At 40.3% G+C, this 26,102-nt stretch overlaps 1 protein-coding gene across 1 annotated transcript in view; it reads left to right on the top strand.

The window, feature by feature from the left end:
• The window catches only part of DPH1 (diphthamide biosynthesis 1), a 224,253-nt gene that overhangs the window by 145,774 nt on the left and 52,377 nt on the right, over positions 1 to 26,102 (top strand). The window contains exons 5-6 of the mRNA XM_063449941.1: positions 722 to 876; positions 8,936 to 9,057. Coding sequence (XP_063306011.1) covers positions 722 to 876; positions 8,936 to 9,057 — 277 coding nt within the window. The remainder of the gene's footprint in view (positions 1 to 721; positions 877 to 8,935; positions 9,058 to 26,102) is intronic.

Genomic DNA, 26,102 nt, shown 5'->3' on the forward strand with positions numbered 1-26,102 from the left:
AGGTGGATCTGCGTTGCAAATATTATTAATATTTTTATAAAGTGCCAGCAGTTTGTTCAGCACAGTACAGCTAAATGCAGTTAAAAACAAGTGAAATATGACATGAAACATAAATGAAGAGATTCCGTATTCTGTTCTTTTCTATTTTACACTCTAGAACAGTGATAAGACCTCCATGATTTTTAACTCCATTTCCCATGATGCATGAAGCCAGCCTAAATTAACCTTTTCAAAACCAATCCTTTCTTCATCACATTCTGTTCCTTAATTTTGTCATTGAATGTTTCCTTATCCACATTGTTCTCTTTATACAGCACTGCTGTGCCCAATCAATCGAAACATTCTTTTTCAGCGTAGGATCCTTAAAGATCTTATTGGTGCCTTAGGGGTTAAACTCAAACTCAGATTGCTTCATTTTGTTACATCCCGAGAAACTGTCGCAGCTAAAAGGTTATCATCGTAACCGTGCACATAGGACCATTCTTATCTTCATCGGTAATACACACAGTGAATTTCTTTCCATTATAAAGCACGACTGTTCCAGAACATCCTCACAACGGGTATTCCCTGTTCCAGAAAAAGATTGTAAACTTGATTAGAAAAGCAGATAATTTAAAAAGTGATATTCCGTGGCATCTTAATGTTTGTTATGAAATCTCCCTCTGTATGTGCAGTTTACTATGGTCTGTTTTACACTGATATTTTCCTTTTTCTTCCTCAGTCCCCATTGATGCCACACACGGTGTTCGAATGTTGTATGTGTTCGTGGATATAAAGATCGACACTTCGCACTTTGTGGACACCATTCGTTTCAACTTCTCACCTAGATCTTCTATTGCTTTTGTCAGTACAGTTCAGTTTGTGTCCGCACTGCAGGTAATTCATGAGTATGTGTCGTAGAGGGCTTATGTTCTAGAACCTTACTTATTGTATGTACCAATTCATTATTTGAGAGTAAGATAAGGATCTTAATCAAATGGAAAGTTATACACAGCTAGACTGGCAGCTTCACAGCTTTGTGGTTCCATCTTATAAATGCTGTAGAGCACATTACAATTTGCAATTATTGTCATTTCAACAAGTGATAACCATGTGCTCTTGCCATAACAAGGCCACTACTCCAGGCTCATTAAACTTTGTTAATATCACTAATGTTTTATGAGAATAGTATTTTCAGGAGCAAGACAACAATTGCTGCTTGGACATACTTTGCTTGTTTACTGTAATACAGTTCAGGGTTTTCTTCTTGAGAGAAGGTGGAGTGAACATGTTGAGCTTTCTCATTTGGCAAAAGAGAGAACGTTGTGGATACGCAGGTTTAAAGGAACATTTCACGCACATTAATAGCAGCCTTTGCTTCTTATACATATTATAATAAAATGAGCTTCCACGTCTTGTTTTAATCTGTTGCTTGGAACTGTCATAGTTTGGAAAAATCACTGCTGTAAGCCCACCTGTGCTTGTACAAGTATTTGTATGGAGCAAAGGCTTTATGCTAGTTTGCCAATGATGGGTTTATGCACAGCTTTAACATGCTCCATTCATTGGAAAATAACATGAATGGAGCTATTTGACATGCTGATTGAAGCCACACTGCAGCTACTGTTATCTTGTCAGATAACATTCACTGACATTAAGGTCAGGGAAAACTTCCCCACTGAAGTCACAAATCCTGGAGATTTGCAGCAAAAAAAAAGTTATACATGTTCTGAGAATCCTTATTTATCTTACAAAATAAAAGTCTGCTCCTTGCTGGATTGTTTCTTTAACAGTCTTATAGAGTCATTCGGTTAGTTAAAATTTCAGACATTTTTCCTGCGTTACCTTCTTGCATTACTGGGATTCACAGATTTTACTATCTATGTCAAAAAAGCCCTCTACCCCTCTTCAGAGATAACCTTCAAAACCATCTTTAGCTGACACGTGTACCAAAGAATTATTGTGACCATCAATTTCTGCTAACTTCCCTACTGGCAGACTTTATCGATAACCGTTACCAAATGTCCAACAGACAAAGAATATGCCCTACTTTCAATCCCTGCGCTTGTAATAGCTATTCAATATTATCCATCTTTCTTAATGCATTAACACCATGGCTACTCGACAAGTATATAATACTGTTGGCATTGATAATCCATTATCCAAAATCCTGATTTTTTTTTGATTTTTTTTTTACAGATTGAGCTTTCCATTGTAGTTACCTTTTTTTGTTCCTAAGATTAGATAAAATTATTTTTGTTACTCAAGTTAGGTGAAAATATTGCATTTTATACAAGGTTTAGTAATTGTTATAACGATACTGGATTGCAGTTTTAGTCAGCGGTAAGCAGGTTAAAAGGAATTTGTTTTTAAGTATATATCTACTGTAAAGAGAGGTGTATTGAGTCTTTCACATCTGAGCTTGCCACGGAGGTGGCTTTTAGTAATTAATGTGGTTGTGAGGAATATTTGCTCAAGCCTTTTGAAGCAGCTCAAAACCAAATAAAGGGGCTGTTGAAAGACATGTAAAATTATCTAGAAGAGATTTGATGCAGTGTTTGGCGAAGCGTGCAAAGCTATAGAACACGCCACCTTATGGCCCATTCATGTCTTGCGATAGTGTGAGGTCATCATCATTTAGTAAATAAGTCCCTTGATCTTCAAGACAAAAATCTAATTTTTCAGCTCAAGCATTTCCAGGAATCTGGGTTTCTTCATCAGCCTCTGCGTCTGTTTTGATAAACGGCAGAACCAATCAAATAGTCACATTGTCTATTGCAGCACAAATGTCAAAATGGTATCTATCTGTCTATCTATACGTACACACACACACTGGGAGTCTGAAAAACATGTCCTTTCTAAGCGGATTGTCCAAGGAAAGAAGAAAAGTTGTTTGTAGGAATATATGATCTTTACAAATAATTATTGACAAATTATTAGGGTGTTCATATACACAAAAAGAAAGGACACCACTAATGAGAGAGAGAGAGAGAGAGAGAGTGTGTGTGTTTTGTTCTAAAAGCGCACCTTTTAAATTTCCACATCTGTTTTAAGAAAGGACCACCTACCTTCCAGTTTTCTGGGATTCTTACTAGCTGCTAACTGTTTTGGTGGAATAGACTGTAAAAGAAATGCGGTGAAGAGGGGCAGATCCAATTAAGTCGATGATATCACAAAGTATCTGCTTGCACTTTGATAATCCTCAGCTGGAATGTATTTTGGTAAGAATCTCAACAGTGGACACAAACATGCGACAAGGAAGCCATGTATTATAGCTGCACATCATCACATCAGCAGTAAATTGCAATGGTTTTAGCCTCTCAAGACCTCTAAGTGGGATTAGTAGAAAACGGTGTGGTTGGAAAATGCATTTGGCAAATGAAATGTGTGTGATTAACTGTAAGCCATATTTACTGGGTTACCTATACTAATTCTTCAAAGCTTCCTTCCCTAAGAGAATGTTATGGGAGTTGCTTTTTTCAGTTGCTTTGTTTTTTTCTTTACATTTAAAGTGGAAGTGTTGTATGAGGGCTAACTATATTCTTTTAGTAATAAATCATTTGTGGTGTAGAGTATTGCATTGCAGCCCTAGAACATGTCTTTGATGTTTCTTTTATTCTTATTTGATTAGTATTTCAAGTATTAAAAAAAAGGGGGGAGGGAAGTGGGGGGGCACTATAGGCTAGGAATACAATTTTGTATTCCTAGCCTTTAGTATCCCTTTAATTAGAATGCTTGGAAGCATGGCTTTAAGCCACACCTCCAATCACTCTGAGTATAAGAGTCAGGACTGTTACTTCCCGACGATTACCATGAAGTCATGCACGCATGCGCAATGCCATCTCTGTCTTCTAGATAATCATTGTATTCAATGATTTTCTATGGCAAAATAATATCTTGGCGAGCACCAAGCATTCGCCCTCTATGAGCAGCATTGGATAAGACCGTCATCCTGGAGGCACTCTTCCAGGGTAACATTAGCCATTGCTGAGGGAGACTTTGCTCTGGAGAAAGAGTGAATCATTTATTTATTTTTTTGTTTTTTTACACACTCATTGGCAGGGCCCTGAACTAAATAGCTACATTAGGACTGTAGTGTTAGGAATACAGATATCTGTAATTCCTTTAATGTTTTAAGGGTTACTGTTGCCTTTTTTATCTATATGTTGGTATATAGATCCACAAACATACACCTTTTTGTGTATAAATAGTCAGCATTTTTCTCTTTAGATAGTGAAGGTTAAACATAATGTTATTATGCTGGTGAATGCCAGTGAATGAATTCATTGATAATACAATGATTTCATTATCACTAGTATGTTTTGGTTGCATTGCCCTGAAAACCTTCTTTTTGTTTAGTTTTTTTGTTACCCTGCAATTAGTGACCTTGAATGTCCTCTAGTACCCTCACGGAGATATGGGGTTGCTTTTTTTGCTTGCGTGTCCATGGAAACAATTCTTTTAATAGGTAAGACCCTTGAACCACTTTGTTCATATCAAAGGGCACATCTGTATACAACATGCCTTGTTACTCTTCTGTCTGTTATGGATTTCTATGTTCAGTAAAGTGGTGGATTAAAATGGACCGTGCTAGCATAAACTGCTTAGAATTGTGGTTGCAGCCTCAACAATCGTCACAGCACAGTGTTTTAAATGTTATCAATGTGTTGCTGCACACGTTCTTTATATTCTCTATTCAAAGAATTATAATGGATATTAATACAATCGGTAGGTTGACATTTGTGCATCTTATTAAATTTAATAATAATGTTGATAATTTCTTTAAAATAAAAAATATGTGCCCAATCTCTTTTCTTTCTACCACTATAGCCATTAAATGTGGATTTTACTGACACGTAGATATGGTGTGTCGTGTTTAACCCCTTAAGGACCAAACTTCTGGAATAAAAGGGAATCATGACGTGTCACACATGTCATGTGTCCTTAAGGGGTTAAAAACGTTCCATAAATAATGAGATGACATCCAGCATGTGGTATAGTATGGGGCTTGGTGATAGTCAGATGTTACATTGGGGATATAATTTGTTTTTTTTTTCCCTCTGAGTAGCCACCTTAGTAAGTGTGCGTTTAATTGTTCTCAGGAGAGTGCTTATTGTAGTCCTCTAGCTGTCCTTGACAAAGTGCTTCTTGTGGGTGTCACAGTGCCAGTGAGGCGCGATCACATGGCGGAGCCAGATCGGCGTGGTCACACTGGTATTGACACTGGGAGGAGACTCCCCTCACGGAGTATAACGATTCTGTCTGCCTTCTATGGAGCTCCTGGTTGGACATGGCGTTCAGACTGACGCCAGACGCTGTACTTTGTAGCGTATTTATAGCTCTGCCTCAGAATATCACAAAATTGACATAAAAGTGCGTGCATCATTGCCACGCAGGTTTTGGTGTCAAATAGTAATTTCTGGCCAATCCCTGCCATCTTAGGGCTAAGTAAACCCATTTTAGGTTTTTATCAGTACCGTGTTGTGGTTTTTAAATTCACTGGTAACCAGAGCATGTGTTTTTTCTTGTATTTCTCTTTGGTATTTTGATCTTGCTCTTGATTGTTCTTATTTCTGGTATCCTTGATCTATTGACTTGTTTATTTGTTCCTGTCTCATTCTGTATTCCTGACTGTGGCTTGTCTCTGACCATTCTATATTTACATTAGGTCCAGCTACTCTAAGGCCCGGCAATACATTTTAGAGTAGTTTACAATTCATATGTAGTTTTACTTAGACACTGTGTGTTGGGTCATTGTATATCCTGACAGTGGGCCTCTAGCTTTTCTCAGGAGAGTGCTTCTTTTGGGCCTCAATCGCTTCTCAACAGAGTGCTTCTTACAGGCCTCTTGCTGTTCTTAGGAGAATGCTTCTTGCCGGCCTCAAGATGTTCTTGTGGGAGTGCTTCTTCTAGGCTTCTAGCTGATATCTGGAGAATGCTTCTTGTGGGTCTTGCTGTTCTCAGGAGATGGCTTCTTGTGGATCTCTAGTTGTTCTCAGGAGATTGCTTCTTGTGTCCCTCTTGCTGTTATCGTGATATTGCTTCTTGTGGCCCTCTTGCTGTTATCGGGAGATTGCTTCTTGTGGCCCTCTTGCTGTTATCGGGAGATTGCTTCTTGTGGCCCTCTTGCTGTTATCGGGATATTGCTTCTTGTGGCCCTCTTGCTGTTCTCTGGAGATTGCTTCTTGTGGCCCTCTTGCTGTTATCGGGATATTGCTTCTTGTGGCCCTCTTGCTGTTCTCAGAGAGTACTTCTTGTGGGCCTCTAGCTGTTCTTGGGAGAATACTTTATGTGGGCCTCTAGCTGTTCCCAGGGAAGTGTTTATTGTGGGCCTTTAGCTGTTATTGGGAGAGTGCTTTCTGTGGGCCTCTGGCTTTTCCTGGTAGAATGCTTCTTGTGGGCCATTAAATATTTTTTCGAGAGTGCTTGCTTCTTTCAGGCCTCTGGTTTTTCTCAAGAGAGTGCTTCTTGTGGATCTCTAGCTATTCATGGGTGAGTGCTTTGTTTAGTATCTGTACTTCCTATTTGTTGTATTACTGATTTCAGACTTTGAACTTGAATTTCACTACAATGACCACTTTTGATACTAACTTTGCCTGGATGTAACATTTATTCTAGAACTCTGTCATGACCCAGATTAATTGACTACACTATTGACATACAGATTAGTATTCGTCTGTTTTACATTTTCATTTTGTAAATATGTTTTAGGTTCTATTGGTTCCTAACCTCTAACTCCACAATGGCCACATGTCATGGCAAGAAAGTAGCATCCTGACACCCAACAATTTCCTATATTTTCCTTAGATCATACATTTTTTTTTTTTTTTTTTACAAAATTGGAGGTTCTCATTACGTCATCTTAATTAACCTTAATCGTTAAATATGTTCTGTTAACCACTGTGGGATGGGCTCACAGCCTGCCTGAAAATCCCATAGGGTTTACTATATAATTTCCTTAACTGAATAGGTTCTAGCGCACCAGTCAATTGTTTGGAATTACGTATGGCCCTGCATATTAAAAAGTTGTCCATCTCTTTCTTTTTTTTTTTTTTACAGTCAGAACAGTGCAATCATTTTGTTCTTTATTTTACTTTCCTTCCTGTCCTCTGCCATCTGTTTTAAAAATGGATGTTGACAAATTCTATCCGTTGAACAGTAATCTCTCCAACATAACTCTATAACGCTTTCATTTTTCATTGTGCAGAAGAGAAATTCTTTCTTCATTTAATCACAAAGGAAAAACAAAAGCCTTTGATCTCTCATTACACCAGCCCACACATTGCAGCCAGCCACGGCAAAAGACTAGTCGGGTCCCTGCTTCCCTCTGAGCTTAGAAAATTAGAAGTCCCTTTGAAACAATTAAGGCATTCTTGGAAGGCCATCAGGGTTCCCCTTTCCTATCAATCTTCGTGAACTGGACGAACATTTGAAACGTGTTTGGTTTTACATTTCTTTTGCTTCGTGATTATATATTGGATATATAGAATTGTGTGGCTGTTGGGTGATGTATTATGAGTTATGTGTCATTCCCCTACAGTGGCCTTAGGATGTTCTATATTTTACCTATATGAGCATTTCCATTATCCCTTTATATTGTCGTCGGAAATCAAAGGATGAGTTTTGTTATCTGTTTTGAACAGCAATTGCAAAACTATCACAACAAGGTGATGGATGTGCCTGGAATTCACAGGGCTACCGTAGGGAACAGCAATGATCAGGAGGAAGAAATATGTCTAAGTTTAGGGTCGGAGTTAAATTTAGAAATATGATCCAGTAATACTCTTTACACTGTTTGTTTTATCTGGTAGGGAGACAATTTCAGAGTTTGAAAACAGCTTTAATGCAGTTGATAATCTGATAAAATATATCTCAAGACTGACTTATGATAAGTGGGTGTGAAGGTCTAGAATATGGTTAGCCCTTTAATAACAATAAGACTGTACCATAATATAAGGAACTAATACTTCTATTTTACACATCAATTAATTGCTTTTTTTTTTTTTTTTTCAATTGTCCTTCTTTATATTTTCCTTCCACTAACCAGGCATAATATGAAAGATATTGGCTTTTTAGTCTTATGGTAACCGTATTCCCCTCTCTCTACCCGAGCCAAGTTAAGGTAATATAGGAACCCAGATAGAATGCCAAAAAGGTTCTTCCAAGTTCCTTAGTTTTCCTTAGTTCATAGTGTAGGAGGAAGGTCTTTAATAAACATTTATTTATTTTTGAAACAATATATCTTTTTTTTTTTTTTTTGCAGTTGCCCATTGGGAGAGTAAATAATAAGATGGCTAGAGTGGCTTGTTTTTCCTTTGTATGCAGGAGAAGTATTAATTACAGTGGGGCTATTACATGGTGTACCTCAGGGGAACTATAGAAAGATATACACTTGTGAAACGTATGGTTCAGAAATACTTTATCGTTAAACCGAAGCCGTGACATAGACCCAGAAGCTGTATTAGCATTGATGCATGAGTATAGTTAATGGGATTAACAGGCAGACAGCAGAATGGAGCTGATCAGTCATTGTATTTCACTGTGTCCAAAATCCCATACACCCCGCATATTGCCTATTGTATAGGGACATTGGGTTCTTGTGGTCACTCATCCTTTGGGGATGTGGGTTTTCTGTCAATGTTCTATAACCATGTGTGTGTTAGGGCTCCCAAAGGGGTCAACATTATAATCAGCTAATGACCACATTTCCAATCTTGGAAGGGTTGATATTTTGAGGACTCCTTAGTTCCTTAGTTGTTTTTGTTCTTTGTTATCTACCAGTTAAAACATACCTGAGGTGAAAAACCGAGTGGTCATTCGGGAAAAAGTACACCCATTCAGTAATCCTTCTCATACTAATGAGTCACACCAGAATACTCTATAAATACAGCTATGTTATCCTTCAGAAGTTTAATGAACCTTCCCTATCTTTCTTTTTTCTTGTCTCAAACTCCAGGCTGCATATCACGCTCTGAAATCAGAGTATCAAGTCACGGTGCCCCAGTGCAAACCACTGTCACCGGGAGAAATCTTGGGCTGCACCTCACCACGGCTGGAAAAATCGGTGGATGCTGTTGTGTGAGTATCAGAATTCCAGGCATCCTATAGATTAGTCATATGAGACCCACATCATTATCCAGGCTGATCATCAAATAACCACATTGTATTTTGAATTTTACAGACTTAAATGCAGAAGATGTATGTAAATGAGGACAGAGTGAAAATGTAGTTCCAAGTAAAGATATCGTTTTTCTGCGTCGTGGTTAAATAACTGCCTTTCCATTTAATACATGTATTTATTAACATAATGTACAATAAGTACAGCTCTTTAATGCATTAGCAATACAATTTTTTTGTTGACTTTAGTTTACTGTGTTTCCCCGACTCCCATGCGGTAAATTTCCTTTATTGTACATTAGATCTTCAGTATAATTTACAAAGACGCCAGCACTTTTCTCCATATATTACAATAGGCTTCGAAGACAATAACAAATAATTATAATGCTAACGCACCTGAATTCAGTAAATAACAAGCATCCTGCTTAGATTTCCACCTTTTTAGAATTTTAAACTGCTTTTATAGTTTTTTTTTTTTTTTTTTTTTAACTTTCTGAACATTTTCAGGGCTTCTCAAATAAAATTAACTTGGTTCTTTTTAACTGGCAGTTGGCCTTACATCAGAAATATCTCAATGGACTTATTTCCTTCAAGTAGTGATAGTGCGATAAGACTCCTTTCTTTTAATTGTACATATTTTGCCTATTTCTCATGAAAGGATCAAAAATATATTTATTAAATCAGTCTAAACAACACTAACATTGAAAAGGGCGAAAAGGGCAACTTAATCTCTTTGTTTAATAATGTTTCTTAAATGCCGACACATTTATGACTAACTACAAAGTAGCGGTTCCAAAAAAAAATAAAAAAAATGATCCAAAGAGCAGGAGACACTTGATAAGAATAAATAATAGTCTGCTCAAAGGGTAAGTCACACACTTAGAGGCATCTCATACGTGTTTTAGCTCCCCTATTCTACCAGAATAACAGACTGCTTAGTCCAATAGTTTGCTTTGCACAGATTATTTAAGCTTAAATAAGGCAAAGTTATTTTTGCAAACCACTTAAGGGGGTGCACTCTCAGCACCATAACCACTACAGCTCATGCTCCCTGTGCATGGCCTGGCCCCTCTTTGACATATTGCTATTGTGGATGTTAAACTCAGTGGTGTATTTTGGATTTGTGCTGCCCTAGGCATGACTAAATCCGGGCACCCCCAAAATCTAACGTTGCCCCCCCCCCCCCAATTCGTGTCAATGCCATTTTTTTGACTGACAGACACATGCCCTCATTGATACATGCACTGATATACACTCACTGACAGATGCACAGTCATTGGCACACGCATACAGTCATTGGCACACACTGTTTAACCAACACACACTTTCACTGACAGACACACACAGACACAGGCACACACTCTCAGATACACATAAAATAATATACAAACACTGACACACACTCACAAGCACACCCATTCTCGCTCAGACACACACTGACAGCTACACTCACTTACTCACAGTAAGGTGGACAGCTCCAGAACACGAGGCAAACAAGGCATTTGTCTGGGAGCTTGGGATGGCTCCCCCCCCCCCCCCAAAGTGCCGCCCTAGGCAAATGCCTTGTTTGCCTTGTGGTAAATACATATTACATTAGTAATATAAAGTTTGTCACAGTTTGAACGGCATCCATTGTCTGAGTGTTTCAAACTTATTTTGGTCGGTTTGTAAATTCCTCTTGCTAGGTTAGCAGTATTAGAGTTCACTTTACTAAGAATATCCTGTGCAGATCGTAGGTATCCATAAAAGTATCTCCCAAGACTTAATTTACTTTATTTTTTTCGTGTCCACAGTGTCTGCATCTAATGTCAACAGACAGTCAACAACTCAAAACATTTAACTGCATTTGACCCTTACTTCTTTTTATGTCTTTCTCCTTGTATTTTCCTAATTATTATAGTTTTATCTCTTCACTTGTTACACCCTTCCCCCACCCCTATTCCTATTGTTATTATTAGTATTATTTATAAAGCGCCAACAAGTTCTGTAGCGCTGTACAATGGGTGGATGAACAGACAAGTGTTTGTAATCAGACAAGTTGGAGGCACAGGAACAGAGGGGGTTTGAGGGCCCTGCTCAATCGAGCTTACATTATAGATTTATCATGCATTTTCAGTTCAAACTGCACCAAGAAAATTTCAAACATAGAAATTAACTTAATCAGAAAACCATCCTCTTCCACTACCGCATCACAATTCATTGTTTTTCTTGTGATATAAAAGAATATCAGAAATAAGCAATATGCTACCTGCCCGCAGTCAATTGCAATACACAGCACTAACGTTATGTTAGTGTTGTGTATTGCAATTGACTGCAGGCAGGCAGCATTTTAGGCTTAGGGTAGACATTTGTCACAGTTAGATCGACATGTCCATTCTAGAACCAATATATTACACAGCTGTGGTTGGCTATAGTACTGAAAACAAAAGAGCCTGTTTCACTCTCATAAATAACCTGACAAACTGGTATCTCTGCGACTTTCACATTCAGATCCCCAGTGGAATAGCGTTCTTCATCGAAGAACAACTTTATTCAAAATTCTGGCATAGAACACAGAGGCATGGAGGCTGAAGAATTACATAAATTCACTGAGGATCTGTCTGCGGATTTTTCTCCGATTTTCTAAATGCAATATGCGATTATATACAGTATTTTCTTTTGTACATACTCAAAGTAGCACGTTTCAGACGTAATGGACCATTTCATATTGTTTTGTTTTATAGGGGAATGAATAAATAGTTGTATTCTGTATTTAATAAATTGATATATCTAACATAAAGTGAAATACAGGCATAGATGTTGGGATGTTTACCACTGACCCCAGAGTCCTATAAATAGATTGAGAGAGGGGCTCTGCTTCCGGCTGTAATTGAGCCTTTTAGACACTGTTACAATTTTAATGTGTGGTGAGTCTGATTTAGAGGAAGAGTCTGGCATTATAATGGGAGAGCTGCTCGAATGAGATGCACTCGCAGCTAATCTTACTCACCCTGCTAGCCGTGGACGTGAGCGTGGAAAGTTTAAAAGGATGTTGTCCGTTCCAAGCACATTAAGTGTGACCACAGGCGTCAGGGGAGCTAGAGAAAAAATATGCAATAATATAAGAGGAAAATAAATGCTTGTCGGTTCTGCCTTTTATTTTCCGCAAGTAATTTTTTCATGATTATTTTTTTTATTGTTTCTCTCCTTACTGTGCTTCACGTGTCTCCATGTACATTTCCCATGCCTATGCTATGAATACTCCTCTGGCTGCTATGAACTTTTTTTTTTTTTTTTTTTTTTTTTAAAGATCTTTTTAACCATATTTTTGTTTAAGCAAGAGCATTTTTTGTTTTCCATACCACCTTACCATGGCTGATTATTTTATTATAAAGGTACGTGTCGTTTGCTGAAGATTTTTTTGTGTGGTGTGGTAGAGAAGCTTAACTCATTATGGATCAACTGGTGTTAGTTGTCATAACTATTTGGTCTTTAAAGATTGGATCAAACGTCTCTAACTCATTTAAAGACATCAGTACTCTGGATCTCCTGACACTACAGATCCAGAACCAATACAGAACTACCTTTCATTCTGCCATAAGACCTTTAACAGCCACAAGAAAATATCATATGTCCTTAGAAGAACACTTAAAGTTCAGTAAGTGAGTGAAGGCCTTCCATTTTCAAACTGTTTCACAAAACAAGGGCAATTCTCCAGCACCCTAAGTCTTTCCACTCTGTTGGGGACATCCTAATGTAGAATGAACTTTGCATTTGACCTGTTCCAAATGTATCTCAAGTGCCTCTTTGAGGAGGGTTCACACATCAACCTAAAATCAGACGTCCTCTTATTTAAAAATGTCATGCTTCCAAACAAGGAGCATCACATACGTATGGTCAGCCCTTAAAATTTGTAGTCTTATGCCAATAGCCAGATCTTAATAGCATTCACGATACACAGGATATTGGGGATACAAATGTCAAAGAGAAAAATCACAACCTAGTGTATAACACAGTACCACATAGCAATGTATTGCGCAAAGAGAGATACACTCGCAAGCTGATTTTGGATAATAATGCCATATCCAGAAGTAGCTTGTGATTGCATCTCTATAAGCAACATAATTCTAGTTCTTGGTTTGCTAATGACACTGCTATATCTCTGTATGTGCATTATTTTAAATTGCACATACACACTCCAAGCACCAAATCATTGACCAAAGCATCAATATACTGAAGCAGTCATGGTCCTTGGGATGACCCTTTAAATAGAACACTCATCTGAAAATAGGAAGAAGTAAAATCATCACGGGAGAAAAAGTCTCAGGTGAACGGTTTAGGAGGTTACAAATAGGTTGTGTTAATATAAATTAACCCCTGGTTCAATCTGTCCAATTCAGAGAGCGATTTAGGATGTTTATGTTTTTAGATGGATCAGCAGGGCTGTGTTATGGTGGTCTATAAATGACCAGAACATATAGTTACATAGGCTGAAAAGAGACATGTGTCCATCAAATTCAGCCTTCCTCACATTTGTTTTTTGCTGTTGATCCAAAAGAAGATAACCAACCCAGTTTGAAGCCCTTCCAATTTTACAACAAACTAGGAAAAAAATTCCCTCTTGACCTCAGAATGGCAGTCAGATTAATCCTTGGATCAAGAAGCTATTACCCTACATTAAAAAAATTATATCCTTAAATATTCTGTTTTTGCAAGTATGCATCGAGTTGCTGTTTAAACATCTGTACGGACTCTGATAAAACCACTTTTTCAGGCAGATAATTCCATATCCTCACTGTTCTTATGGTAAAAATCCCTTTCCTTTGCCTTGGACGTAATCTTCTTCCAGTCTAAACGCATGACCTCGTGTCCTATGTAAAGTCCTGATTGTGAATAGATTTCCACACAGTGGTTTGCATTGGTCACGAATATATTTGTATAATGTTATCATATCCCATCGGAGGCGACGTTTTTCAAAACTAAAGAGGTTTACATTTGTTAACCTTTCTTCATAACATAAAATGTTCCATTCCTTTTATTAAATTTGTAGCCCGCATCTGCACTCTTACCAGCGCTTTATAAAGAGGCAAAATGATATTCTCATCCCGAGAATTAATGCCCCTTTTCATGCATGACAATACCCTACTGGCCTTAGCCACTGCTGATTGACATTGCACATTGCTGCATAGTTTGTTGTCTATAGCAAGTACCAAATCCTTCTCGTGTGTTGTTACCCCTAATTTACTACCATTTAGGGTGTAAGTTGCTTGTGCATTCTTTACCCTGAAGTGCATAACTGCATTTTTCTATAATAAATTTAATCTGCCATTTTAGTGCCCAGTCCCCCAGTCTATCTAAATCCCTATGCAGCAAAGTAATATCTTGCTCACATTGTATTACTTTACAGAGTTTTGTGTCATCTGCAAACACTGAAACATGACTTTCAATGCTTTTTTCAAAATCATTTATAAATATCTTAAAAAGAAGGGGTCCCAAAATGGAACCCCGAGGAACACCACTTGCCACCTCTGTCCAGCTTGAAAATGTACCATCAATGACAATTCTCTGTACTCTATTTTTAAGCCAATGTTCTAACTAAGAACAAGAATTTTCATCTAGACCAATTTTTTTGGAGTTTGAACACTAATCTATTGTGAGGAACTGTATCAAATGCCTCGGCAAAATCCAAATAGATCACACCAAATAGATACCCTGATCTATACTTCTTACTTCTTTGTAGAATGCAATCAAGTTAGTTTGACATGACCTATGTTTCATTAAACCATGCTGAATTTTGCTGATAATCACGTTCTTCTCAAGGAATTCTTGAATATTATCCCTTAACCCTTAAAACCGAAGGGCGTACTATTACGCCCTATTGTAAGCGTCTCTAAACGCCGCAGGGCGTAATAGTACGCCCTCCATTTTTTTTAACTTACCTGGTCGCCGGTGATCGCGGTTGGGGGGACTCCCAGTGAGCCCCCGCGGCACACCCGACGTCCTGATGTCCCCCCCCCCCCCCCCCCCCGCCATGTGAGAGTGAGGTCCTTGCAAGGACCTCACAATCACATGGCCAGGTTAGCTGGCTGCTGCATAGCCAGCAGGGGGACTGTCTGTAATGATAATATATAAAAAAATGTAAATACGTTAAAAAATAAAATTAAAAAAATAATTAAAAAAAAATAATTTACAAATATATAGATGTGTTATTTAGTTCTAACTGTATTGTGATATTAATATATATATATTTATATCAAAATACACATAGAACAAAATATATATATATCTATATACATAAATATATACGTATATATCACTATATATATACCTATATATAAATAAAAATATAAAACATATATATATATACACATACGTATATATATACATATATATTTATGTAATATTTTTACATAATTCGGTATCTTAATTAATTACAATTAACGGGACCTGGCTGACAACCCATGCCGAAAGTATAGGGAATTTAATTTGCTAGCACTATATTTAACTCTATAACTTTCCAAGACACCATAAAACCTGTACATGGGGGGTACTGTTTTACTCGGGAGACTTCCCTGAACACAAATATTAGTGTTTCAAAACAGTAAAATGTATTACAACAATGATATCGCCAGTAAAAGTGAATTTTTTTGCATTTTTCACGCACAAACAGCACTTACGCAGACTATATTATTGCTGTGTTACTTTTTACTGTTTTGAAACACAAATATTTGTGTTCAGCGAAGTCTCCCGAGTACAACAGTACCCCTCATGTACAGGTTGTATGGTGTTTTCAAAAGTTACAGCGTCAAATATAAGGCTTGTGTTTCATTTTTATTTATCTATGTTTCATATCTAAATATTTGATATTAAATGAAAGCCCTGTTTCCTCTGAATAAAATGATATATAATAGGGGGAGTGCATTTAATATTAAAGAGGTGAATTACGGTTGGACAGACATATAGCGCAAATGCCAGGTTTTGTTTACGTTTTGTTTTGTTCACAACGTGTACATTTGGATCAGTCCTAAAGGGGTTAAAGGACCACTATAGTGCCAGGAAAACACTCGTTTTCCTGGCACTATAGTGCCCTGAGGGTGCCCCCACCCTCAGTGTCCCCCTCCTGCTGGGCTCTAGGGGGTGGAAGGGGTTAAACTTACCTCTTTCTCGAGCGCCGTGCGGGGGACTCTCCTCCTCCTTTCCTCATCATTGTCTGAATGCACATGCGCGGCAAGAGCCGCGCGCATTCAGCCAGTCCATTGGAAAGCATTCTCAATGCTTTCCTATGGATGCTGGCGTCTTCTCACTGTGAAAATCACAGTGAGAAGCGCGGAAGCCCTCTAGCGGCTGTTAATGAGACAGCCACTAGAGGCTGGATTAACCCTATTATAAACATAGCAGTTTCTCTGAAACTGCTATGTTTATAGAAAAAAAGGGTTAAACCTAGCTGGACCTGGCACCCAGACCACTTCATTAAGCTGAAGTGTTCTGGGTGCCTATAGTGGTCCTTTAATAACCTTTCAAACACTTTGCCAGCCACTGACGTTAAGCTCAAAGGTCTATAATTTCCAGGCAAAGATTTTGAACCCTTTTTGAATATAGGAACCAAATCTGCCTTCTTCCAATCCTCTGGAACACTCCTGTAAGAAAAGAATATTGAAAGATTAAAAACAGAGGTTCACTTATTTCCATACTTAGTTCCTTAAAGGACCACTATAGGCACCCAGACCACTTCAGCTTAATGAAGTGGTCTGGGTGCCTGGTCCAGCTAGGTTTAACCCTTTTTTATATAAACATAGCAGTTTCAGAGAAATTGCTATGTTTATATAAGGGTTAAGCCAGCCTCTAAATCCTCTAGTGGTGATACCGGAGAAACTGACGGAAGCCAAGCACAGAGAGATGGACACAGGTTTCTTCAGGAAGGAAGAGATTCTTTATTGGATCACCGATCGGGACTCAGAGGGACTAGCGTCACCAAAATACAGCAAGTTCTGAGCCCCGGACAATAGTGCAGGCTCCTTATATAGGCACATAACTCCTCCCATATTAAGCTCCACCCGCACATTCTCTTAACCAATCAACACAAATAAGAATTAACTTCCTGCTTGACCGCATGGCTTGTCCAGCACAATGGAGGAGGGGGAATACTACATCCTGTATTCTTGCACATGCTCCGTACACTACTGATCGTATCTTGCCTCGTGCAACCAACTGATCGATACGTCAGCATATGCACGTACACATGCCACGTGGTAATCTCGGCCTACTAAATTTATTTTTACCGAGATTCCACCACATTCCCCCCTTTGATGCCTCTTGATATTTCACAATTACTTGAGGCATCACTTAACCTTGGTTTGCATACACCGCAAGTTACCATGAACCAGACCAGACTTATCTTATGATGTGAATCTTCAACACTCATCTTCCTGCATTGGTTCTCCCTGATCTAAAGCCTTATACTTATAAATCGCCATTATCTGTGCAGCAGCCTTCCTCTCTGCTATATTTTCTATCAGGCTTTGCACAGACCTAACTACTAAGGGTATAAGACACGGCAGGAGTAGGCACAACATTAAAATCAGTAGGACTCCACCTACCACTGCCTTAAGCCCTCCAAACCACTCATACCAGCTACCAAACCAACTACTTGGATTATACCCTTTCCATACCTGAGTAGGCACATGCGCTAGTTTAACCATATGGCTAGTAAGCTCAGCTATTGCTTGCCCTTCGTCATCTATTTGAAGACAGCAATTGCTCAGGTTAAACTTCCCACATACACCTCCCTCTACTGCCAAAAGGTAATCCAAGGCTAATCTATTTTGGTAGACTGCTGTCCTCATCCTGGTGTTATGCTTCGCTAGAAGATTGAGCGCTTGTGATGTCTCGTTAGTAATAATCTCAACCACCGCCTGTAATCTTATAATACGGTTGAGCATATAAATAGGGGTTCTGTAACCAAAGGTACCGTCCTCAGCCCACGTGGCTGGCCCATAATAATCTATGATACGCTGGGGAGGCCATTCATTATCTTCCCAGGTGCCTATCTCTATGGGTCCCCTTTTCTTCCTATGATTCACATCATACACTTTAACACCTAAAGTCTCACCTGTTTCAATCGGTAACAAGAAGAAGGATGGTTTGAGCATACCCAACACACATGCCCCTTCCCAGTCCTGTGGCAACTCCGAATAGGCTTTCTTACCACAGATCCAGTACAAATTTGCTGGGGCTCTCCAGGTAGATGTGATGGATAAATCAAACCACACATCCTTTAAATTGGCGTATCTAGCAAACGGGTTAGATGGTTCTGAGACATTTGAAGCCGACCACCAAGTTGTATTCTTTGTATCATCATCATAAGCTTTTTGCCCTAGACAAGTTAATTCTCCTACAGAAGTATTATACATTATTCCTTTCCTTGCTATGCAAACATAACCTATGATGGAGGTCTTTAATCTCCACTCAGATTTACCTCTAACACTCATATGATAATCGGCTTGTGTAGATATTAGTTGGTCAACTGCCTCAGAACCGGACATTACCTCCTTTGCTTCCCAAGGCCATTGGTCTCCCATGTTAGTACCTCCACACACATAGCAGTTGGTAACATTAAGACTACCGGCAATACTTTCAGCTAAGTCAATGAACAGGTTTTTAGCATTATGGGGGATCTTATTATCTATACTCATCTCTTCATAAAAGGAATGGTATACTTGATGAGTTTGGGAGGATACCGTATCAGTCTCTATCCCTATGAACAATACTGTCCCAGGATCTAAACCCGTCCCGTATATTTGAAACCCAAATAAATTGCCATATTTGTCTAAGAACTTATCGGGGTTATTTATAAGTATATGGATGGGATTACATTCCATAGACTTACAATATGGGCTAGTCGGCAACTTAGTCACTATCATGTCTTTGTCTACTGTCTGTCCCCAAGTCGCCCACCCCACACAAGACCAATATGGGCAGAAGTTATAGTCTTTATTTGGGCATCTAGGACTCACATATTTATTTTTGCTACTGGGACAAATATATTTATCATTAGACCCATACGTCCTCTCCCATCTAAGATCCCCACATACATTCCACGGCTTTCTACCACTCGATATCGCTTTACACGCATCAAATAGCAGAACACCCGAAGAATGTACGGATTCTAACACCGTCTTATTAATTAGGGTCCCCTGAGGATCTCCATTCCTGAGAGTCAACCAAATTGTACGAGGTTGATACTCCGGACTGAAGCACTTAGGTTCTCCTACTCCTAAATGGCACACACTATAGTCTATATTTAGGTATCTACATCTCGATACATCTCCTTTACACTCGTATTGTGAATGCCAAATTAGGGTTTGGGAAATATGGTTACCTGTTCTCGTAGTCTTAATGCATACCTCACAGCTAGGAGTGTCGGTACCTCTACCTTCCTGAATATAAAAACACATATAAATAAACACTATCAAAAACACATCTTTCGCCGTCATCCTCAGTCTTCGTCCGTGCGAAGGCACCTCAGCTTCCAGGATGTAAGGGCTGCAGGGAATGGAGTTCTGCTCGTCTTCACAGGAGTCCCTTCGAGACTTTCCCTGGCTTATAAACTATACGTCGGTGGGCAGACAGGCTTTATTATGGCCTTCTCACTCACGCACCAAATCCCAAAAATAATAAAATTTGTAATCCACAATAGTTCCTCGTTACTCCGACTGAGTAGTGCGTTTTAACCGGATCTTGCAGGGATTCTCTGGATCTGCTGTAACTTGCCAAGAATCGACTGCTGCTGGTTTAACCCTGGAGTGATGTATCCACGGAGTCACTTCGGCTACTTTTATCGCTGTAGGGGTAGACAAAAGAACAACATAAGGACCTCTCCACTTGGGCCCTAACGGTACATTATTCCACTCTTTAATCCACACTTGATCTCCTGGATGATAACTATGAACAGGGGGATAAATATTCACAGGTAATCTATCTTGTACCCATTTCTGTACCTCCTCCATAGTCTTACCCAACTCTACAACCTGCTGCCGGGTAATTCCTTCTCCCAACTGACTCAAATCCCCCCTTAAGTTACCAAGTACGGGAGGTGGTCACCCATACATGATTTCAAAAGGAGAGAGGCCCATCCTTCTGGTAGGGGTACTGCGGATTCGCAATAGAGCTATGGGTAAAAGAACGTTCCACTTAAGTTGGGTTTCCTGACACATTTTAGCCAACTGGTTCTTAATAGTTCTATTCATTCTCTCTACCTTACCAGAGCTCTGGGGTCTATATGCAGTATGAAGCCTCCACTTTATACCAAGCATATGAGTCAGTTGTTGTAGGCACTGATGAACAAAAGCTGGACCATTGTCCGATCCTATAGAGCAGGGTAGTCCATATCGGGGTATTATTTCTCGTAGCAGGAATCTCACAACTTCTCCTGCTTTCTCTGTACGAGTAGGACATGCTTCTACCCAGCCTGAATAGGTGCACACAATTACCAGCAGGTAACGATGTCCACCCGATTTAGGCATCACTGTAAAGTCTATTTGTAGATCGGACATGGGGAGTCCCCCCATAAACTGGACTCCTGGTGGCTTTACTGGTCCTTGTCTTGCATTATTTTTAGCACACGTTACACATCTTCGTACAATGGCCTGAGTCAAGTTGGACAATCTTGGTATGTAGAAATGTTTTCTGAGAGATTCTTCAGTACTGTCTCTCCCAGAATGTGTCCCGTTATGATAATTTTGGACAATTTCTACCGCTAGTGATGCTGGTATGACTATTCTTCCATCTTCTAGCTGATACCACTTGTTCTCCAAATACTTTCCTGGTTCAGTCTTTAACCACTCCTCTTCTTGAGCTGTATAAACTGGAGTCCATTGGGACAGTGGAGTTGGTATAAGAGCAGCTATATGCCCCACATACTCCTGTCTTCCTGATTCAGCAGCATGCTTAGCTGCACTATCTGCCATCCGATTTCCCTTAGTTACATCACCATCTCCTCTCAGATGCGCTCGACAATGTATGATACCGACTTCTTTCGGCTCCCACACTGCTTCCAATAGTTGTAAGATTTCAGCTGCATATTTGATTTCTTTGCCTTCTGAATTCAGTAGTCCTCTTTCTTTATACAAAGCTCCGTGGGCATGAGTGGTTAAAAACGCATATTTGGAGTCCGTGTAGATGTTTACTCTTAAACCTTCAGCCAATTGTAACGCTCGTGTCAGTGCTATCAATTCTGCCTTTTGTGCTGATGTTCCTTTCGCCAGTGGCCGAGCTTCTATCACCTTGTCTATTGTTGTCACTGCATATCCTGCATAGCGGATCCCTTCTTTCACATAACTACTGCCGTCGGTATAATATTGAACATCGGGGTTCTGGATGGGAAAATCACGAAGATCTGGTCTACTTGAGAATACTTCATCCATTACTTCCAAACAATCATGTTGACTTTCAGTAGGTTGTGGCAAAAGGGTAGCTGGATTTAAGGTGTTTACAGTCTCTAAATGCACTCTTGGGTTTTCACACAACATTGCTTGATACTTGGTCATACGGCTGTTACTAAACCAATGATTTCCTTTGTAATCCAACAACGTCTGTACTGCATGTGGGACTCGTACATAAAGTTCTTGACCCAGAGTGAGTTTATCGGCTTCAGCTACTAGCAGGGCGGCTGCAGCTACGGCTCTTAGACAAGGTGGAAGTCCGCTGGCCACTGCATCCAATTGCTTAGACATGTAGGCAACAGGTCTTTGCCATGATCCCAAGTACTGTGTCAATACTCCCACAGCCATTCTTCTTTGCTCGTGTACATACAGGTAGAATGGTCGTGTGTGATCAGGTAGACCTAATGCTGGGGCACTCATCAAAGCCTTCTTCACATCTTCAAATGCCGTTTGCTGTTCTTGGGTCCATAAGAAGGGGTCGTGCTCTGTACCTTTGATAGCTGCGTACAGAGGTTTTGCCAGTATCGCGTAGCTGGGAATCCATATCCTACAGAAGCCTGCTGCCCCCAAGAATTCTCGCACTTGTCTTCTATTCTTGGGTATTGGTATTTGGCAGACAGCTTCTTTTCTCTCTGGCCCCATAATTCTTTGACCTTCAGAGATATGGAATCCCAGATATTTGACAGTTGGCAAACACAACTGAGCCTTCTTTCTAGACACCTTGTATCCTGCCTTCCAGAGAATGTGTAGTAGATCGTGCGTTGCTTGCTGACAGATTTCTTTTGTAACTGCTGCTATCAACAAGTCATCTACATATTGTAACAATACACACTCTCCTGGGATGGACTCGAAATCCAGTAGATCTTGACTTAGGGCTGAACCAAATAGGGTAGGTGAATTTTTAAACCCTTGGGGCAGTCTTGTCCAAGTCATTTGGCGTTTTGAGCCCGTTACAGCGTTCTCCCATTGGAAAGCGAAAATACATTGACTTTCTGCGGCAATTCGGAGGCAAAAGAAGGCATCTTTGAGATCTAAGACTGTAAAGTAGGTAGCCCCGCCCGGAATTAAAGCAAGCAGGTTATATGGATTGGGTACAACTGGATGTATACTAACAACCGCATCATTGACTGCTCTCAAGTCCTGCACAGGTCGATACTCATCTGTACCGGGCTTTTGAACAGGCAGCAATGGGGTGTTCCAGGGGGAAGTACAGAATTTTAGGATACCATACCGTATGAACTTATCCAGATAGGATTGGATGTTCTTCTTAGCCTTCTGCGGGATGTGGTATTGTCTTAGGCTCACTGGATAAACCCCAAGTTTTAGTTCAATTTTTATAGGTGGAATATTGCGGGCCAGTCCTGGTGGGTTGTTCTCTGCCCAAACTCCTGGTATGTTAAATAATGTCTCATCACTCCTAGGGTTTTGGCTAGTCAACACTGTATAAAGTCGCCACTCTTCTTCCTTTGGTACGGATAATGTCATGATACCTGAAGGTCCATTAAACTTTAAGGATGTTGTTCCATTTGGTAGGAACGTAATCTGCGCTTGTAATTTTGATAGCAAATCACGTCCCAGCAATTGGACTGGACATTCAGGCATATAAAGGAATTGATGTCTTACTACGTGGCCTCCCAATGTACAGAGTCGACTTTTAAGAACCGGTTTTTCAGCACTTCTTCCAGTTGCTCCTATCACAGTAATAGTCCTTTCAGATGGAGGAGCAACTAGATTAGTCACCACTGAATGTTCAGCACCAGTGTCGATCATGAACGCACTCCTTTTTCCCCCTATTGATACATCGACCATAGGCTCCGCTCGACCAAGGGGGATGGAGCCCGGTCGGTATCAATAGTCCCTACCTTCTCTATCGCGGGACCTTTGCGCTGCTGGAATATACCTGTCTTCCCTAACACTTCCTCTGTTCCCATTACTCCCTCTATTACCATTACTCCCTCCGGGGCCTCCTCTACCTCTCGCTCTGCCTCTAAAGTTTCCGTAACCTGTCCTAGGTCTGTCTCTCTCACACTGTTCTCTTCGAGGACACTCATTTCTCCAATGCCCTTCTTCCCTACAGTATGCGCACTGATTTCTACTTAGAGGTTCCTCATTCCATCTACTATCGCCTCTATCTAGGCCCCGTCTATCTACGCCTGCGATCGCTACCGCTAGCATATCAGCCTTTTTACGCATCTTGCGCTCTTCCTCTTTCTTACTTTCTGTTTCCCTATTCATATAAACCTTATTCGCTACCTCCATTAGTTGGGTGATTGACATACCTGCAAACCCTTCTAACTTTTGTAGCTTGCGCTTAATATCTCCGTAAGCTTGGCTGACAAAGGCGGAGTTCACCATTCGGGAATTGTCTGCGTCTTCCGGATTAAAGGGGGTATACAAGCGGTATGCCTCCAATAATCGGTCATAAAAGACACTGGGCGCTTCATCACTTTTCTGAATCACCTCAACTGTCTTTGACATGTTAATAGCTTTCTTTCCTCCGGCTTTCATGCCAGCAATTATAGCGTCTCTATAGGCTCTGAGTTGAACCATATCAGCACCATTTACATTCCAATCGGGATCAGTGTTGGGATAATGTGTTGCGGCCCATGCTGATGGATTGGCTTGGTTTAAAGTACGGGCTTTATCCTCTAGTGCTTTAATGGCCGCTTGGTTAATCCTTGTCCTTTCCTCATTGTTGAATAAAGTCATTAATAACTGCTGGCAATCAGCCCATGTCGGGTTATGTGTCTGTACTATTGAGGTGAACAGATCAGTCATAGCTTGTGGTTTCTCAGTATACGAGGAATTGTGGGTCTTCCAATTTAAGAGATCGGTTGTCGTGAATGGGACATATACAAAGACTGGGTCAGCATGTGCCATTTGGCCTGCGGCATCGATATAGGCTGACCCAGGATTCAGACGAAGAGGCATCTGATAGTGTTTTAATTGTTGGGCACCGGTCAACTGTCGGGTCTGTATGGGGCTACGTGGAGGGGCGTCAGTCATAGGTTCCAGTCGGGGAGAAATAGGGTATGGGGATGTGGGAGCTTGGTTTTGGGAAAAGGTTGTAAATAAAACACTTCGAGCCGAGCTAGATGAAGCTTGACCGGAAGTCTGAAGTGGCGCCAAATCAGGATATTCGTTTTTAATGGGGGTTGGTTCTGATTCCGGAAGGGGAGATTTAGTACGAGGGGGGGTGGATCCTGTACTGGAGGAGGAAGCGGAAGTGGATGGGGGTAATGAGGGGAGGGTTGCAGGACTTCCTGCATTTGCGTCACTTCTTCTTAACGGAAAGTAAGGGGGCGGCAAAGGGATCTCGGACTCAGGGGGCGTGTCCAAAATGGACCTAACACCAGTCCTAGTGGACGAACAAGTCCTAGCTACCATGAGGCGACATTGCTCCTCGTGGCATGTCCGGAGCCATTTTGGCGAGTCATTTACGGCCTGTCTCCAACAATCAATATAAGGAAACTGGCCGTAAAGTTCAGGCCTACCTGATACAGCCACGTGTAAGCGCTGTACCAGAGTTGGATCCAAACTGCCACGTGGCGGCCATGCCGCAACCAAAGTGGGCCACTCCCTAGTACACAAAGTGACCAAACGTACAGGAGACATTTTAACCCCAAAATCACATGTCTTGAATCCCTTTTTAAAATTCTTCACCATACAACCTAAGGGATCCGGAATCGTTGACTGCGACGCACCCATACTTAACAATGGAACGTCGTCGACAACGAATACTATACACGCGTACTATTCAACAGTCACACCCGTTTCCTCTGGCAACAGCACCACGTGGTACGGTTACCAAGTGAAACGTACACAATAACACAATAAACACTCAGGGAATTCCCGTACACACACAGCTGTTACACCAGTCACTAGATAATCAATATTATGCCCTTTGGCGTAACTATACAGTCACCCACGCTATAATTCTCTATATACGAATTACCCGTCTATAACACACCCAGTAACATCGTCTTTTACAAATAGCGGTTACAGTACGGTTAGCATAGGTCAAAGCACAAGTTAAGGTCACAATACAATTATTAGTGGTTATGGTGTTAAACATACAATGGACGACAATGATTAGTACTTATATACAGTGTCAGTAAATATACAGGGTTATGGTACCGTGCACTATAATACAGCAACACACTATTAACACTCTCGCTAGACGGCTGAGCTTGCGCTATCTAACAAGATATACACTTTACTAAACAATCTTTATCACATTTACAATTCCCAACTAAACTATTGGCCAGTACCTTGAATGGACTACCTAAAAACAATCTACATACGTTTTGGTTAGCCACACTGCCCAATCACCATATATAGCGAGCTAGAGGACCGAATTTACACAGACGCCTCTTAGTCGCACTATCAAAAGTCTAGTGGGTTCCAAATTTACACGCCTTCCCACTTAGCCCAGATAGGATGAGAGCTAGCGAACCGAATTTACACAGACGCCGCTTAGTCTCCCGGTCCCTCCGACCTAGCGAACAAAATATACACCCTAGAACGCTAGTCTAGACAAGACACCGGTGTCCGGCTAGGGCTATTTACACCAGAGCCCCGCCTGAC

Source organism: Pelobates fuscus, chromosome 1 (assembly GCF_036172605.1).
Source record: "Pelobates fuscus isolate aPelFus1 chromosome 1, aPelFus1.pri, whole genome shotgun sequence".
In the NCBI taxonomy this organism is placed as follows: Eukaryota; Metazoa; Chordata; class Amphibia; order Anura; family Pelobatidae; genus Pelobates; species Pelobates fuscus.